Source organism: Erinaceus europaeus, chromosome 7, assembly GCF_950295315.1.
Source record: "Erinaceus europaeus chromosome 7, mEriEur2.1, whole genome shotgun sequence".
Classification (NCBI taxonomy): Eukaryota; Metazoa; Chordata; class Mammalia; order Eulipotyphla; family Erinaceidae; genus Erinaceus; species Erinaceus europaeus.
This window is the reverse complement of record NC_080168.1, coordinates 68,757,571-68,776,459: the sequence shown is the minus strand read 5'-3', so window position 1 is coordinate 68,776,459 and position 18,889 is coordinate 68,757,571. Positions and strand designations below refer to the sequence as shown.

The 18,889-nt window shown below is 45.4% G+C and overlaps 1 protein-coding gene across 6 annotated transcripts in view; it reads right to left on the bottom strand.

Moving 5' to 3' along the window:
* The window catches only part of SPATA13 (spermatogenesis associated 13), a 159,046-nt gene that overhangs the window by 63,364 nt on the left and 76,793 nt on the right, over positions 1-18,889 (bottom strand). For 4 of the 6 annotated variants that reach the window (XM_060194691.1, XM_060194689.1, XM_060194690.1 and 1 more), the window contains exons 2-3: positions 12,516-14,023; positions 1,202-1,570 (exon numbers count right to left, since the gene is read on the bottom strand). In XM_060194691.1, the coding sequence (XP_060050674.1) occupies positions 1,202-1,570; positions 12,516-13,901 (1,755 nt within the window). In that variant the 5' untranslated portion in view covers positions 13,902-14,023. The remainder of the gene's footprint in view (positions 1-1,201; positions 1,571-12,515; positions 14,024-18,889) is intronic. The other 2 variants (XM_060194693.1, XM_060194694.1) reach the window with 1 other exon arrangement.

The window sequence follows — 18,889 nt, the reverse complement described above, 5'->3', positions numbered from 1 at the left end:
TTCACAAGCAGAATGTAAATACAAAATCCACTGTTGATGTGGAATGTCTGCTTCAAGAGAACTGTGTGAACTACTTATGATTATCATAAGCTAGCAGAAAAAAAAATATCAATGGAAGCTAGAGAGATAGCATAATAGTTCTGCAAAAAGCCTGAAGGTACCAAATGTCCCAGGTTCAATCCCCAGCATCACCATAAACTAGAACTGAGCAGTGCTCTGGTTAAAAAAAAAAAAAAAAAAAAAAAAGGTAAAATAAAATGAGCAAACAATAGTAAATTAACACATAAATCAGTCACTTCTTAATAGACTGTTTTATGAATATCTGGCTACATTTTGAGTGTTAACCTCATCCAATAATATAAACATACTCTGGACAGAATGTTTATTGAAATGTGCAGACCCTCAAAATGTTCTTGGAGTACTGGGTAAATACTTTTTGAATTACTACTAGATCAGGTAATTTTACTTAAAGATATCAAGATTTTAATTTATTGTCAGAACTGTGTAAAACTATAATTTTGGGCTGGAGAGATAGCAAAAAAACTTTCATGCCTGAGGCTCGGAGGTCCCAGATTAAATCCCCAGCACCACCATATGCCAGAGCTGAGATCTGGTTTAAAAAAAAAAAAAAAATGAAGAAAAGGGGCTGGGTGGTGGCACAACTGGTTAAGCACACATATCACCACACACAAGAACCCAAGTTTGAGCTCCTGCTTCCCACATGCAGGGGGGAAGCTTCATGAGCAGTGAAGCAAGTACTGCAGGTGTCTCTGTCTCTCCATCTCCCTCTCCTCTCTCAATTTCTGTCCTTCAAAAAAAGAATGAGGAGAAGAAATTACTATAATTTTCTTCTTTTTACATCTTAGCAGTGATGGCACTCTTTAGGGAAATGTCTTCTTTCAGGGAAGTTCATTAGATCTGCCCTGTGAGAGTCCCCTTACAGAATGCTCAGGACAAGGTATAAGTTGTTTCATGGGCTCATGGAAATCCCAGGAAAGACAGAAGATTAGTAAAAGGTATTCCAAAGTCAGACGGTTAGTTCAGAATCAAGCTGGATTCAGACAAAGTCAGGAAGAAAGGTGGAGAGTAGATGACATTATTCTCAGGCAGAGAGAAGAGAGGAAACAGGGTCCTGTTCAGCTTGCAGCAGGAGAACAAAGGCCAGGGCTGTTGGCTCCGGCTACAGCACCCCAGGTCTTACTTGGGTCAGAAGTGTCTCTAGCTCCTCTGGCTGGCCAGCACCATAGAAGCTGACCCCGCCGATCACAGAGATGGGGCGTCTTCGCCGGCCCCCTCGGGGGTAGAGAGTGGCAGCATCCTGGTGTGCAGCGCCCAAGGGGGAGGCCATCCTTTGCTGGGGGTCACTGTCCACAGAGTCTTCTCTCTGGGGAGCCACGGCAATGGAGTCTTCGGGAATGGACAGGCTCCGATTGACCAGCTGGCCATAGTCAGAGAGCGGCCGAGGCCGGGGCCTTTTCCCAGAGCCCCATCTCCGCCCAACAAGCCTGGGAGCCTCCATCTTGTCTTCTTCTGGAGGTGAGCCTGGCCACCAGGGCTCCTCAGTAAAGACCTTTGTAAATGCGAATGAGTTAGGTGAGCAGCAACAACCAGGAAGGTATTAAAGAAAGAACAGCTGGACATTCCCTCCCTCCTTCTCCTCCACCTTGGAAAGTTCACTGCTACAGAAATGTGTGATGCAGGTGCACCTGGTTTTCATGGAAGGTAGGACTAAGATTGTGGTTTAAGTAGTGAGCACAGCTAATGACACATTAGGTGAAAGATATTCTCAAAAGCAGCACCCAGTGAGTTCAGCACAAAGAACTCATAAAGGCGGGTGTCACCCCAAATCTACATAACAATAGCAGGAGGCAGGCCTGCCTGGAGAAGGAGAGAACAGGTAATGCTATAGGGAGCTACTCCAAAGTATTTTCTTTCCTTTCATTTAAAAATAGAAGATGCTTTAAGAAGGTTAAGTCATACTGCTAGAGCTTGATATGCAGTAACTTAAGTGTAAGTCTGCTGGGGGGAGAGAGGGGGGTGGGGGGCACAGAACTAATAAGGCTCAGAACTAGTTCAGGCTTCTAACTAATTCTGTGAACTCAAGCAAGACACAAACTAACCAGTCAAGTCTCTGTCCTCGGCCTAAAGGGCCTCTCACTTCTGGATCAAATTGGACAGTAGTTTTTATGGGAGGCTGGCAAGTAGCTCACCTGGTAGAGTATACATGTTACCAAGTACAGGGTCTGGGTTTTAGATTGGGACTGAGCATGGGATAGCCCTTGTGTGTGAGGGTGGTGTGGGAAGCAGGAGCAGGAATTTCGCCAGCCTTGGAGAGGTGCGGTGGTATCTCTCCTCTGTCTCTCATTTTCTATCTAGATGAAAGGAGGGAAATGGCCAGCAGCACTTGAAGAATCATGCAGGCACCTAGCCCAAACAATAACCCTGGTGGCAATAAAAACTTAACTAATTTAAAAAATTAAAAGCATGCTCTTCCCTAGACCTCTAAATAGGCACAAATGCTTCCATCACCCTAACTGTGCTGGGTAGAAAGCCAAACACCCACTTTTCTGCCTTGAAGCTTCCTCTGCAGCCTACACTGTTCACACAGGTTCCCCAGCTCCAGCTGCTCTCAGGTGGAGTATGAATGTCCTTCTCTCTATGCAGCTATTCCTGTGATTCTCTTGTTCTTTTTGTCATTGCTGGGGCTTCACCACTCTGGGCCAACTTTTCAAAGAGAAATAGAGAAAGACACACACACATACTCACTCACTCATTCACAGAGCTATCACTGCCTAAAGCTTTCTTCAGTGCTACAGTGCTCCTCTGTGGTGTGTGGAGGATGCTGGAGGGGCTCAAATCTGGGTCAAGTGCATGGCAAGGCAGGCACCCTCCCAGGTGAGCTAACTTGCTGGCCCCCGCATGATTTCTTTCACTACACTTTTCCCCTCCCTTCCTTCCTTCCTTCCTTCCTTCCTTCCTTCCTTCCTTCCTTCCTTCCTTCCTTCCTTCCTCCCTTTCTCTTTCTCACTCTTTCTTCTGAGACAGAGAAGGCAGAGAGTGTGAAAGAAACCACAGCACCAATGCATCCTTCTGTTTGGTGAGGGCTGGGCTCGAACCTGGGTCCAGCTCATGGTAAAGCAGCATACTATCCAGGTGAGTGATTTTGCCAGTCCTACCTTATTTTTTTTAAAAAAATATTTATGTACTCATTTATTGGACAGAGTCAGAAATTAAGATGGGAGGGGGAGTTAGAGAGAGAGAGAGAAAGAGAGAGGGGCAGGCATCTGGAACACTACTTCAATACTTGTGAAGCTTCCTCCTTGCACGTGGGGACTAGGGACTTGAACCTAGGTCCTTAAGCATGGCAAAATGTGCACTCAACCAAGGGTGCAACCACTCAGTCCCCTAAAATTCTATTTACTCTTTTACAAAAAATTCTCACCAGGGTTTTATCTAGGACTCAGTGCCAGGATGTGGCTCCATCATTACCAGAAATCTTTTTGTTTCTTTGTTTGCTTTTGGTAGACAAGGTAAGGAACATAGAGACAGAGATAGATAGAGATAAAGACAAAAACAAGGAGAGACACTGGCAGCACTGCTCCACTGCTTCTGAAACTTCCTCTTGGCAGGTGAGGATGGGGTCTGGGGCTTGAACTCTGGTCCTCATGGTGACGTGCGCACTCTGCTTCATGTGCTACCATCTGGCCCCACCTAGAGATGATGATAATGATAATTTATTGCCACCAGGGTCATCTCTGGGGCTAGATGCCTACATGATGAATCCACTGCTCCTGGCAGCTATATTTTTCCTTTCCCCTGTCCCTTTTCTTTTTGGGTAGAGACAGAGAGAAATTGAGAGGGGAGGAGGAGATAGAGAGGGAGAAAGACAGAAAGACACTGGCAGCACTGCTTCACCACTTGCAAAGCTTTCCTTCCCCCTGCAGGTGGGGACTAGAGGCTTGAACTCAGGTGCTTGCACATTGTAATGTGTGCACTCAACCAGAGGCACCACCACCTGGCCCCTACATCTCTTTCTTCTAACCAAGGAGGGTTCATACTTCACCTGAGAAATGCTTTCACTGAGAAAAGTCACTGCTGAGCACACACAAGGATTCATTCTCCCCAGCCCAGTTTGTTTCTCTAGCACTGTGTGCTGCCTACTTGTCCCCTCTTGGATCACGTGTGGTTCATACAGGCACCCAGCTTCATGTAACCACTTCCTCCACTCACGATTCTCCATCACACTTGTCCACTTAAGCAAGAAGCAGTTTTTTCTGTTTAATTTGTATGCCCCCAGAGAAACCTTTTCTGAGAATATCTTTTCTGAGAATATCAGAGAGAAGTCATGAAAGTGCTCATGTCTTTTTCTGGATTAGATATGAAAGCCAGATTGTGACAGATCATTTAGCCAAACTACCCAAGAGACCCACTTATATTCTCACCCTATGATAAAAAGGCTTAACAACAAAGGGCAAGAAAATAACAGGCTATGTATGGGCAGTGTAACCGCTCACAGAATTTTGCGGGTTGCTTTGATTTTGCCCTTACGCAACATGTAGTCTGCTTTCTGTTCACTGAGGCCAAAATAAAGAGAAAGAGGGGAGGCAAAGAGAGAAAGTGGGTTTAGGCCAACAAGAAATTGTCTTAGTGAGGCCACATTCCAGGAAGTGATGGAGACTGGAAGAAAGAGGCCATTCCATAGCAGGAAGCATGGGACAATTCCTTGTAGGTGTCATGCCCTGCTCCAGGGCCTTCCTCCTGCACTGAGAGGAACCACTGGAAGTACATAGTTCCACCAGAGACAGATTGGTCAGGAGAAAATGCTGCCTGTAGATGTTCTAGAAACTGCAAATATTTATTTAACAGAATTTTAACAGACATAACATGGCTTGGAGCAAAAGTACAGAGGGAGAGAAGGATGGAAGGAAGAAGGGCTTAGAATTCCAGTGGTGTGAGCTCAGATTCTAGTCAATCCTGAGCCAGAAAAGACTGCATAACAAACATGAACCTGGTTTTGTGTTGAGAAAGGGAATCCTATCAGCAAAGCCCTTGTCCTTCCCAAGCAGGGTGAGTCCTGTGGAATTCAGTGTGATGGTGACTGTGTCTAGAAGTGTAAACACTCAGTACCAACACCAGTGGCCAGTACCTGCACCAGACTTGGGATCAGACAGCCCACAGAAAATGCAAGAATGGGCAGTTAGTTGCACTCATGCTCCTTTCTGTCTGTCCTGCTGTTAAAACACTGCTATCAGAGGTATGTATGGTCGTGCCCAGGATCTCCCTCTTGCACTCTCCTCTCATGCTGTCTGAGCTGTGGAACATTCCAGGGCTCCTGAACCTGACTTATCAACTCACATCCATCATACACTTCTGTGAACAGATTCCTCAGTGGATGCCCTTTAAACTCTTGCCTCTCAGTACTGATCCGAAGTCCTTCGACTGGGCAGTGGCTTTATTACTTTTTTTTTTTTTTTACTTCTTATCCAAAATTTCTTTCTTTACAGAAATCCAAAGCTGAGAATAATCTTGTTATCATTAACTTGACACTTCAAAATAGCTTGAGACGAGAGTAAAAATATCAGAGGGAGGAGGACTTTCTTGAAAATTGCATCACACATCACACATCTAGACATGCAGGAGTCTTGCAGTGTGTGGGGCACTGAGGCAAGAGTTGTAGGCTGAACTATGTCTCCCCTAAAAGATATGTTATAGGTTCCTCTATAAGGTATGTTATAGACAGGAGTCAGGCGGTAGCGCAGCAGTTAAACACAGGTGGCAGAAAGCTCAGGGACCGGAGTAAGAATCCTAGTTCGAGCCCCCGGCTCCCCACCTGCAGGGGAGTCGCTTAACAAGTGGTGAAGCAGGTCTGCAGGTGTGTATCTTTCTCTCCCCCTCTGTCTTCCCCATCTCTCTCCATTTCTCTCTGTCATATCCAACAGCAACATCAACAACAACAACAACAAAAAAAAAACAAGGACAACAAAAGGGAAAATAGATATAATTTAAAATATTTTAAAAAAAGATATGTTATAGACATAGTTGTTATGTCGAAGACCTTCATGCCTGAGGCTCCAATATCACATGTTTAATCCCCAGCCACCGCCATAAGCCAAAGCTAAACAGTGCACTAATAAATCAAATAAAGAAATGAACTAATGTACATTTGTCATGGTCCGTAAGGTGGTACAACAGATAAAGTAGTGAATAAAGGCATGAGGTCCTGAGTTTGATCCCCAGTATCATGTGTGCTAGAGTGATACTCTAGTTCTCACTCTCCAAATCCCCACAATTCTCACTAATGAATAAATAAGTTAGGGGCTTAGTGAAATAGCTTAGTTGGGTAGCACACTGCTTTGCCAAATGTGTGACCCAGGTTTATACCCATCCCCCAATACATTGAAGGAATCTCTGATGCTGTGGTCTCTCACTCTCTCTCTGCCTTTCTGTCTCTATGTAAAAATTAAAATTAAAAAAAATGTTATCCCAGACACTGTGAACGTGGCATAATTGTATTGGTAGTATGATTTTTAATAAAGATTTATTTATTTATGAGAAAGAGAGAGGAGAGAGAACCAGAGCATCACTCTGGCACATGCAGTGGGAATCAAACTTGGGACTTCATGCTTAGGAATCCAACACTTCATCCACTGCACAACCTCCTGGACTAAGGTAGTATTATCAAGTTAAACCAAGGAGACACTAGATGAGAAAACTTGGCTCCTGCAGCTGTGTCCTTAGGAGATGGGGATTTAGATGCAGAGGCAAGAGGAAGAGATCCTTGTGAGCACAGAGCAGTGACCCAGCTAAGGCCACCCAGGATTTCTGCAGCCACTTCCTGCCCCCCCCCCCCCAACCACAGAAGCATGAAGGACACCTCCCTGGAGCTTCAGAGCATCCTGGTCCTCTGACATCTTATTCCAAACCTCAGGTCTCCATAGCCAAGTGTCCCTTGTTTTATGTTACCCAGTATGCCATTGTTTGCCACGGAAGCACGAGAGAGATAGCAATGACAAGGCAACTCAACAGAAAGTAGCATAGGCAAGGAAGTTAAGATGCTCTGTGTAGATATAGAAACAAAACCTTAAGCTGGACCTGGGAGGAAGTTCAGTGTTAGAACATAGGATGTGCAGGCCTGAGAACTCTGAGGTCCCAAGTTTAATCCTCGGCACCACCTTATGCCAGAGCTGGGTAGTGCTCTAGTCTTTCTACTTCATTCTCTATTTCTCATAAAACTAAAGAAATACTATGGCCTCAAAGGTGGTGCAGTGATTAGAGTGTTAGATTTAAAAGCATAAGATCCCAAGTTAGATTCCCAGCATTGCATGTGCTTTAGATCTCTCTCATGCTAATGAATGAATGGATGGAAAAATAAATAGAAAAAGGAAGGAACATATCTTTTGAAAAAAACACACAGGGTTTCAGGAGATAGCTCACTAGACCACATATTATCATAAGCAAGGCACTGGGTTCAAGTCCTGCCACTACATGGGAACCCCACAACATTGGGGGAAGACTACACATATAGGGGAGGTATGCTATGGTTTTTCTATCTCTGCAACGAAAAAGAACAAAAAGTCAGTCCAGGAGTGGTGAAGCACATACCTGAGGCCTCAGAGACAAATCAAACCAAACCCTAAAGTAAAGAGACCTCTACCACCCCCACCCCCGCCTTTAAAACAAACAAAACCAGAGCACTGCTCAGCTTTGACTGATGGTACTGCTTAGAGATTGAACCTGGAACCTCAGAGCCTCAGGCATGAGAGAGTTAGAAACTTTACAATGAGCAAGCCAGAGGGTTTCCAGTGATACACACTGGCCTAGTAAGCAAGCCTACTGTATTTCTCAAGTCTTGAGCACCTGATTCTACAGGGGATTCAGGCACAGCAACAGAAATGTGGATGACAAAGGGAGGAGATGCAGACAGAGAAAGGACTGAAGTGGCCACAGCTAGCATTTCATTGGGGACTTCACCACTCTAGGCCAACTTTTTCAGATAGAGAGACAGAGACACAGAGACAAGGACACACACACAGAGATACCACAGCACTGAAGCTTCCCCCAGTGCAGTAGAGGCTGGGCTCAAACCTGGATCTTGTGCATGACAAAGCTGGTACACTGTCCTGGTGAGCTACCTTGTTGGCTCTGAAAGCTAGAATTTAGTAAGGATCTGCCAGAGCTATATATAACCACCTGACACTTGTTACCTTAATCTTCACAACTGCCCGAAGGAGGTGGGTACTATTTCGTCATGTTTCACTGATTAAAATGCTGGAACTAAAATAAACAACATTATCTGCCAGACTAGGAGAAGCAGAAAAGGGAGGTGCCCATGTGACTACCCAGTCTGTTTTCCTTCAGAATCTCTGTCCTTTCTGCCCTGTAACTCTGAATATTTAGTGTGTACCTTCACAGAAAGGAAGCGGGATGTGTCCTGCCTTTAAGTGTAGAGTTGTGGGCCGATGAAATAGCTCACTTGGATAGTGCATTGCTTTACCATGTGCAAGACCCAAGTTCAAACCCAGTCCTCCACTTTGGTGCTGTGGTATCTTTCCCTCTCTTTCAGCCTCTCTGTTACTGGAAAAGCCAGCTGGGAGTGATAATGTTATGGTGACAACAAAAAGAGCACCTGCATTTCCAGTTGTGTGTTCCAATTTCAGAAAAATAAAATTATAAGACACTTACATTACAAAAGCAAAAGAGCAGCACCCTGCTATTTAGAGATCTACTTCTTTACCTGGTTTTTCTTAAATGAAGATAAATGTGTTCTCATACTAGAGAGGCTGCATCCTCCCCGTCTCTCATTTTTAGCATAAAATGATGGAAATGGCAGTACTGCAAACACACACACACACGCACACGTATATGCACGCGCACATTTTTTGGCCTACGATTTTAAGGAAGGGCAAGAGTTCCTAGGATCCCAAATCAACTACCATATTGTGAGGGGGATGAAGGCAAGAAGAAAATAATATTTATATATTGAGAAAGTTTGAACCCTAAGGACTTCGTTTGTCCCCTGCCCCTTTGTTTTATACAGGAGCACAACTAAACTCCAGTTTCCAGTAGTGCTGGGGATTGAACTTGGGGCCTTTGGTGCCTCAGGCATGAAAGTTTTTTTTGCAGAACCACTATGCTATCACTCCAACCCTCCTACTTCTTTTTAAAGTTCATCTTTGGAAGGCCAGCAGTAAACAAAAGTTCTCTATTAGTAACTGGAGCTAAGGAAAACACAACATATTTTTTCCTTTCTTTAATTTGATAGGACAGAGAGAAATTGAGAGACATCTGAGCTGTGTGCAATGAAAAGTGCATGCCCTATTCAGTGAGTTCTTTGTCCCCTCCCACTATGCTTATTTTTTAATAAATAATTTTATTTTTTTATTTATTTTATTTTTATCTTTTTAATGTATTATCTTTATTTATTGGACAGAGACCGTCAGAAATTGATAGAGAAGGGGGTGGGAGTGAGAGAGAGAGAGAGACACCTGCAGCTCTGCTTCACCATGAGCAAAGTTTTCCCCTTGCAGGTGGGGGCTAGGGGATCAAACCTAGGTCTTTGAGCATTGTAACACATGTGCTCAACCAGGTGCACCACCACCTAACCCTTGTTTATTTATTTTTAATGACAGAGAGAATAATATACGCAGAGAGAGACCAGAGAGCACTGTTCAGCTCTGGCTTATGTGCTGCTGGGAATTGAACCTGGTACTCTGGAGTCCGAGCCATGAAAGTCTTTTATATAACCATTATGCTGTCTACCCAGCCCATGTGCTTATTTTTAAAAGAGACATTGAGAGAAGAGGAGGAGGTCTTTATATATGGTAATATGTGCACTTGTCCAGATGCATCACTGCCTGGCCCCTCACCTCATCTGTCTGTTCTTTCTTTTTTTCTCTCTTGTTTTTGCCACTACGGTTACCACTGGGACTTGGTGCCTACACAGTGGCTTCACTGTTCCTGGTGGTCATTTTTCTCCCTCCTTTTTCTAGCTTTCTTTCTTTCTTTTTAATTGAAGTGAGAGGCAGAGATTAAAAGAGAGGGAGGTAGAGAGGCAGAAAAAGGGAGATACCTGTAGCATTTCCCCATTGCAGGTGGGGCCAGGGGCTTGATCCTAGGTCCTTGAGCATAGTAACATATGCACTCTACCAGGTGTGCCACCACCCAGGCACATACTTCCATATTTCAGAGCCTTATTGCCTCCTAGCTCTCTCTGAGAATGTTATCCTCGTAGATTTCCCTCTGGTCACCTCCCCCCCACCCCCAATTTTCTTTTTTACCAAAGGTGGAAGTACTATGTTGGTATCTTTTATGCATATCTTTCAAATTTATGCAAAGATAAGTTGAAGGATTTCCCAGTCTACTGTAAAGGCTAATGGCATGTTTTGTTTTGTTTTGTTTGGGGGGGGGAGGCAGGAGGAGGCTGATGCATGTCTTAAGTAGTCACGTAAATTGGGGATAGAAAATGCATCTAAACACCTAGCCAATAGGAACCCACTGGGACAGCCAGGTCTGAACACTGGATTGAGTGACACATATTCTACTCATGAGAAGACTATGGCTAAGAGAAGTTCAACACTGATCTGATGTATCTTTGAAACAACTGAGAGAGTCTGAATCCCAACTGAACTAGAAAGTTTTGCAAAAGAACTAATGTCTATAAAACAGTACAACTCAGGGGGATTCAGGTGGTAGTGCAGCAGGTTAAGCACAGGTGGCGCAAAGCGCATGGACCAGAGAAAGGATCCCGGTTCGAGCCCCCGACTCCCCACCTGCATGGGAGTAAGTTCACAAACAGTGAAGCAGGTCTGCAGGTGTCTGTCTTTCTCTCCCCCTCTCTGTCTTCCCCTCCTCTCTCCATTTCTATCCTATCCAACAATGACAACAATAAAACAACAAGGGTAACAAAAGGGAATAAATAAATAGATAAGTATTTAAAACAGTACAACTAAAGGCTGGTGGTGATACATCCAGTAGAGTGCACATGTTACCATTTATGGAGATCCAGGTCAAGCCTCTGATCCACACCTGCAGAGAGGAAATTTCACTAATGGTGGAGTAGTGCTGCAGAGGTCTCTTTGTCTCTCCCTTTCTTTCACACTTTATCAGAGGGGGATAAGACACTATAGCTTCTGGTAAAGGAGTAACAATGGACTGTCATCAGTTTCATATATTTTAAGCCTTATGCAATGTATGGCATATTTCAGCACTACATGAACTACTGAATTTATACTGTATGGGTCCAACTCTTTCTTTTAATGACCCAATGCTGCCTAAGGAGTTTGTAGGTAAGCCAGCAATACCACTTGAAATTACAGTGCTTGCACCTTTGATAAGGGAACAGGTAGTGCTGTGGACAAGTAAGAATGACAAACTGCATCTTAAAACCAAGAATGTCAGGGACTTGCTTTATTTTCAGATCACTGTGCTTACAACAGCTACCACAAGGTGGCAGGAATATAACACTAATGAGGTCATTTTACTTACTGGGTTCCAAGTGAAGGCATCTCTGGTCATTTCCTCAACTCTTTATCTGAGTTATTTCCTCACTTTTAAAGTAGTGTATTTTATTTTATTTTATTTTATTTATTGTATAGAGAGGGTGAAATTGAGAGGGGTGGGGCAGGTAGAAAAGGAGAGAGAAGAGAGACACCTGTAGCCCTGCTTCATCACCTATGAGGCTTTCCCTTGTGTGTGGGAACCAGGGATTTGAACCTGGGTCCAGGGATTTGAACCTGCTCTACCAGCTGTGCCACTGCTCAGTCGCTAAAATAGCATATTTTAAATACATTAGTCTAAGTTGAAAAAGACTGCATTATCATGGATATACATGCATGCCAAATTACATGGTGGCCAAAAAATACTCCAGAAAGCAACTAAGTTAGAAATAACTATGACAGAAGCCAGGTGCACCAGTATAGTGCACACATTACCATGTACAAGGACCTGAGTTCAATTCCCTAGTCCCTACTTGTGGTGGGGGGAGTCATGAGTGGTGGAACAGTGCTAAAGGTATCTCTCTTTTCAGTCTTTATCTTTTGAAATCTCTATTTTTTATCAAAGGAAAAAAAAACTGGCCACTGGTCATGCAAGTGGGAATTAAGGAAGCAAATAATTTCTTTCCTTAAAAAAATTTTTTTTGTCTCTGATAAACACAGAAAAGAGGTAGAGAGAGAGAAAGAGACATACCTGCAGCATTGCTTCACCGACCATAAAGCTCCCTGAATGGGGGGTCTGAACCCAGGTCCTTGCACATGGTCATATATACACTCCATCAGGTGCATAACCACCCTGCCCCATTTCTAAAGAGCTGAAGACATTTTGTAAAATCAGCCCACAGTGACTTGCAGAGAATAACCAAGGTGGCAGCAGTCAGCAGAAGACCAGCTACTTCTAGAGGAGGGTCAGATGCCATGGGAAAGCCCTATGCCCATCAGAGCCTCAGTAAGCATGGAGGGTAGCACTGTGACAAGCACCCCACGCAGATTACCCACGGGAGGCCCCTGCCCCACTCTTACCTCCTCTCTCCTTTCTTCCGGACCCGCTGTCCCATTGAGGTTCAGCTGGGGGTGACTGTTGGTGCTACTGTCCTCACTGCTGTTGTCACACGTGGTCTGTACCGAGTCCTGCGAGGACACCTGCTCCCTGTGCGCAAGACCCTCTGGCCGGTCCTCACTATCCATGGAGCTCAGGGACAGGACACTGAGGTGACCGGGACACTGGGCGTTCCCGGCAGCTGGGCTCTGAGGGCTGGTGGGCTTGGGTGTAGTGGGCCTCAGGGGGGTGACGGGCGGCTCAAGGTCCGCTGGGAGTTGCCTGCTGACTCTGGGGTCCTTGGACAGCACACTGTGTGCATCCTGTGCAGACGGGCAGGAGGAGCCAGCACTGCGCAGAGGCCCAGGGACCGGGATAGTGTCTACGTCCAGCTGCGGGCCGAGGCTTGGTAGCGAGGTGCTACAGGACACGCGGCGGGAGTAGGCGTCATGCAGGCGGCTAAGAGGCCGGGGCTGCGTGGTATCGGGGGAGCGAGCTGCGCCCTTGCCCTCCCGCTTCCACGCAGCATCGGCCGCGCTGTGCACCAGTCGTAGCACCCTGTCGAAGTCCTTGGCCCGGATGGGGCTCTTCCAGCGCTTGGTCCTTCGCTCGGGGGCCCCGAGTTTGTCTGAGTCGGCGGAGGAGCTGCTGAAAGTGCGTGGCGGGGCAGGCTCGGCTGGGCGCAGCTCAGCCAGGCTGGGGACAGACCTGCGCTTGGAAGAGCCCCTGCGGAGGAGGCTCAGGCTGTCACTGCTTCTGCTCCGCCCGCAGAGCGCGCTGCGGCCTGGGGGCTCCGGGGGCTCCGGTGGCTCCGGCGGGGCGCGGGCGGGCTCCGCCAAGCTGATGCGGCCCCTCGCATAGGCGCGGCGGATGCTGCGGGAGCGGTGTGTGCTGCGCTGGAAGGCATCGTCTGCTTCGTCTGGGTCCGAGCCGTCCGAGGCGCCCGCGGGACCGGGTTCGCGGGGCTCTGGGACCGGCTTTCCAGGGGAGGCAGCCGGGGTGGTGCGCTCACGCCCGCAGGCCCCTTCCCGGCCTGAGGCAGTGCCCTCGCGGGTCTGGATGCCCTGCAGCACCGACGCCTTGAGCTTCTTGAAGGAGCCCACCTTGCGGAAGGAGGCCAGCGCGCTCCAGGCAGAGGAGCCCCCCAGCAGCACCACCGAGCGAGGCCGCTCTGGCTCGGCGCCCCCGCTCCGCTTGCGGCCCCCAGAGAAGAGGCGCGCCAGGCGGGCCGGCCCGGGCCGGGCTCCAGGGGCGTCGGGGCCGCAGCTGCCATTCGCGCAGACCCTCGGGGCCACCATGTGCGGGTCCTTGGCGTCCGTGGGACACGGCGATGCAGCGACTCTCCCGTGGCCGTTCTGAGCCGTGGTCATGTTCTCAGGGCCGGTCCTCCGGGCAGCGGGTTCACACCCACCTGCGCACCTGAGCCCTCCGGGCTGCCCTCCCAACTCGCGGTCCGCCAGCTGCGCACATCTGGTCCCTTCAAGATCACGGCCTGCAGGAGAACACAAAGCCAGGATTTAGTCATTTTAACCCCAACAGAACAGCTTCTGTAAGCAGGGGCTAGTGAGCCTGCTTGTTATGTTATTGAAAAAGACAACTAGGACTGGGGAGACTGCATAATGGTTCTGCAAAAGACTTACGCTTGACACTCTAAAGGTTCCAGGTTCAACCCCAAGCATCACATAAGCCAGAACTGAGCAGTTCTATAGTGTCCTTTCTCTCTTTCTCTCTCTCTCTCTCTCTCCCTCTCTTTCTCTCTGTATCTTTCTCATTAAAAATAAAATATTAAGGTTCGAGCCCCCGGCTCCCCACCTGCAGGGGAGTTGCTTCACAAGTGGTGAAGCAGGTCTACAGGAGTCTTTCTCTCCCCCTCTCTGTATTCCCCTCCTCTCTCCATTTTTCTCTGTTCTATCCAACAACAACATCAATAATAACTATAACAATAAATAACAAAGGCAAAAGGGAATAAATAAATAAATATTTTTAAAGATCTTTAAAAATAAAATAAATAAAATATTAAAAAGAAAAAGAAAGAAAAACAGATCATCAAGGCATGGCCCATTATGGGACTCACCAAATGAAAACCTGTAAGTTACTTTTTAGGGGAAAAGTACAATAAATTAAAGGGAGTCATTCAAATGTACATCCATTAATATAACTATGAGGCAGGGAAGGTATCTCAGCAGTAGAGCACAGGACTTGCATGTCTGAGGTCCCAGAATAGAGCCCAGGTACTGCCTATATCACAGCAGAATAATGCCCTGGTCTCTGTCTCTCTTGTTCATTAAGTAAATCTTAAGATAGGTAATTATGGATTGAGCCCTCAATTTGAATCTTGGACCCACTGATCCATAAGGAAAACTTCTGAGAAACAGCTGGAATGAAAAAGTACAAGCACCCTTCAGGACATTGTCCTCTCTTTATAAGAAATAGAAGAGAGCCAGCAAGAGAGCTCATCTGGATAGTACACCTGCCCTGTCCAGCACATGACCCAAGTTCTATCCTGGCTCCCACCATGCTGTAAGAAGCTTCAGTGCTATGGTATCTTCTCTGTCTCTCTCTGCCTGAGAAGGTTCAGAATGCTGAAGCCTTGGTGACAACAGAAAGTTATGTGTATATCTAAGAAGTAGAAGATATTTTTAATTATGAAATGGAAAACAGAACTATTTCAGAATCTTTGACTGAAATGCTAACCTATGCTCAGTTTAACACAACTAAGAGGAGACAAGGTGTTTTATTTATGTAAGAACTAGAGCAAAGGAACAGGGATGGGGCCCAAGATATACACTAGCCACTTATTAGCTATAAAAGCCCTCAGAAGAGAGACATCCTAGGGGTGGGGATGCATAGGAGCATCACAAGAGGTAGGGAATTATAAAGGGGAAGGTACTGTAATCATGAGGTACCTCAATCAGGATCAGCAGAATTCTAAATCAACAAGGAGAAGGGAGAGATGAGGCTGATAAGGAAGCACTAGAAAGGCAGACACAAGCCATCACAGTAACAAACCTTGCCCCTTCTTCCTTTCTCCCACACACTCAGAACCTCCCCCCGCCACACACACACCCATGTACATGCTCTCTGCTCCCTCTCTGTTCCTAATGATAACAGTACCTCATTCCCCTTCCCCATAAGGCCAAGACCTTCTTCAAAGGCCAGCTGAACTGTCACAGACCCCCCTCTTCTCCATAAATAAGGGAGGGGGTTATGATAATAAACAAACACACACACAAGCACACACACACATGTGTATACATACAAACTACCATTTCTTCACTACATGCCAACACCATTTTTTTTCATTTTCTTTTTAATGTCGTGCTGAATCAAGGTCATCATGCATATATCAGTATAATAGATATAGTTGTTAAGAGGCCTTCCTGACCCAATTTTTTCATTCCTTCTAAGAGAGAGAGAAAGAGGAAGAGAGAGAGCGAGAGACCTAAACATGGCTTCACCACATGGAGCTCCCTGTCTACAAAGTGTTGTCCATGGTTCTTCTGTGTGCTGCTGGGTCTTAAACCAAAAACTTTAAGTTACAAGAAGATGAGCTATCTCCTGGCTCCTGTACTAAGTGTTTTAGAGAAAGAGACAACACTGTTTCACAGTTCATGAAGCTTTTCCTCTGCAGGGACTTGAATCTTGAGCATTGTAAGATGTCTGCTTTACCAAGTGCCCCACCACCTGGTCCCTGTACTGTTTTTAAAACAATTTGCCACTGAGTGCTTACACAAACCTACAGTCACTGTACTAGCTTGTTTTATAGATAATATATGAACACCTAGGCAGGTGATTCATCTGGGAGTCATGCTGTTGTCCCCTTTAAAGCCTATGATTTTTTTCTCTTTTAATAGAGACAGCAAAGGTAGAGAAGCAGAAAGAGTGAAAGGGACCACAGCACCAAGGCTTCCTTCAGTGTAAGAGGGACCAGGCTCAAATCTGGGCTGCACACATGGCAAAGCAGTACACTAGCCAAGTGAATTGTTTGGCCAGGCCTAAAGCCTATGATTCTTGTTGCTCCTTCAAACTAATTATCACAGAGAGATGCAGAGCTGGGATGTGAGCCTCCAGACCTGACCCTGGCTATAGCACCTTGTGCCATATCCCTGATTTTATTCCCAGGAATCCTCAGGACCCCAAACCAGGTCATTCATTAGAAGAGTATTATAAGCAGGGGAGACAATTCTACAGATCCTGAGGTAAGGTTCCCAATACAGCATAGCCCCCTCAGAAGGAAAACTGACCTCACATAAAGAGGTCTAGTCACAGGTACTAGCAGACTGCACATTATGTCATAATAATGGTTTGGTTAAGGTTAAACTGGCTATAGCTCATCACCAAGTCAGCCAAACAGAGCTTACTGACACCACAACTAGAAAATGCCACAGGACCTTTTATGATCAAGAAAGGAACTAGTGAACCTGTGAAATAGCTCACTTTGATAGTGTACTGCTTTGCCATGTATGTGAAACAGGTTTCAGTCCAGCCCCTACCACATTGGAGAAAGCTTCTGTGACGTGGTCTCTTTCACTATCTCTGCCTTTCTGATCTTATAAAGAGAGTGGGAGATGGGGTAGGGGGAGACAGAGAGACTACTAAACAGACCCTCAGGAGATGCAGAGAAGTGTTTGCTTGAATGTTGGGCAGTGTGAGAATGTTCCATAAAAGGTAGGCAGGGTCTATAAGTCATTTTTATAACTGTGCTTTTAGGTCAGCTGTCAGGTACTCACATGCATGCATAAATCAAACAACCAATGAATTGATGGTCCTTGCAGGGCTCAAGGACCTGTGTGGGTCATATGAGAAATTGTGACATAGTGACAGTCTCTTGGGGGCTTGAGCAGAGTCAGGAATGGGAACCAGGCAGTGGTGCACCTGGTTAAGTGCACACAATACAGTGTGCAAAGACCCAGGTTCCCCACCTGCAGGGGAAAGCTTCCCAAGTGGTGAAGCAGGGCTGCAGATGTCTCTCTGTCTCTTTGTCTCTTTTCCTCTCTATCTTCCTCTTCCCTATCAATTTCTCTCTGTCTCTAGGCAATAATAAATAAATAGGAATATTTTTAAAAAAGAAAATATTCTCATAAATTGTTCACATTCATATATCAAAATAAAGTAGCATCATGATTAAAAAAAAAGTCAGGAACAAAAGTATGATTGGGCAGTGGCACATCTGATTAAGCACACATCTTACCATGCACAAGGACCCAGGTTCAAACCCCTACTATCCACCTGGAGAGGGAAAGCTTCACTAGCAGTAAAGCAGTATTGCATGTCTCCCCTCCCCCTCCAATCTCCCTTTTCCCTCTCGATTTCTCTCTGTCTCTATCCAATAATAATAATAAAATTATGAGTTAGGTTGACTAGCAAGTTGGTTTCAGGACTTTGAGGGATAAAACCAGAAGAAGTACTGGCCAACTGGTCACCTTACTATAAGTAAGCACAACACTTACTATAAGTAAAGAGAACACAGTGTAATCAGTGGTAGAAATTAAGGGGAAAACATACTCAGAAATGCCATCCTACCCTTAGTCTACTACTTTGAGACTGCCTGCAAGGGTTACCTTGAGAATTCCTTCTGAATCCTCTAAAATGAAGGAACTTCCTGATTTAGAGTTATATGCATCTCACCAAATTGCTTCACCCAAACACATTTTTTAAATATTTATTAATTTATGAGAGAGAGAACCAGAACATCACTATGGTACATGCAATACTGGGATCTGAACTCAGGACCTCATGCTTGTGGGTCCAATGCTTTATCCACTGTGTCCCTGCTGGGCTGCCGCAAACATTTTTTTAAAAATTTATTTATTTACTTATTTATTTATCTATTATTGGGTAGAGACAGAGAGAAATTGAGAGAGGGTGGAGGGATAGAAAGGGAGACAGACAGACACCTGCAGCCCTGCTTCACCACTTGTGAAACCCTGCAGGTAGGGACCAGGGTCTTGAATCTGGATCCTTGCACATTATAATGTGTGCACTAAACCAGGTGTGCCAACACCTGGCCCCACAAACATAGTTTAATGGCAGGCTTATATGGCTTCCTTCAGAATTAGAATAAGCATTGTGGTTGTCAGAGTCTTTGATTATTTCAATTATCTTATAAGGCATTGTATCAGTCAGTCTGCTTTGTTGATATATACCCCAAGGAAATAATTCATCATCACACAGCAGCATAGTTTTCCAAAGTGAAAAGGTTTAAATTTTTTAACACTAAGAAGCCTAAGTTGTTACATAAAACTTATTTTAAGCTTTAAGATACAGATTCAGTAAAAAATACACACAAACATATGTATACATTAAAAAAAAAACTGATTTTTTTTTTTTTTTGTATTAGGGCAAGATGTTTTTTAAT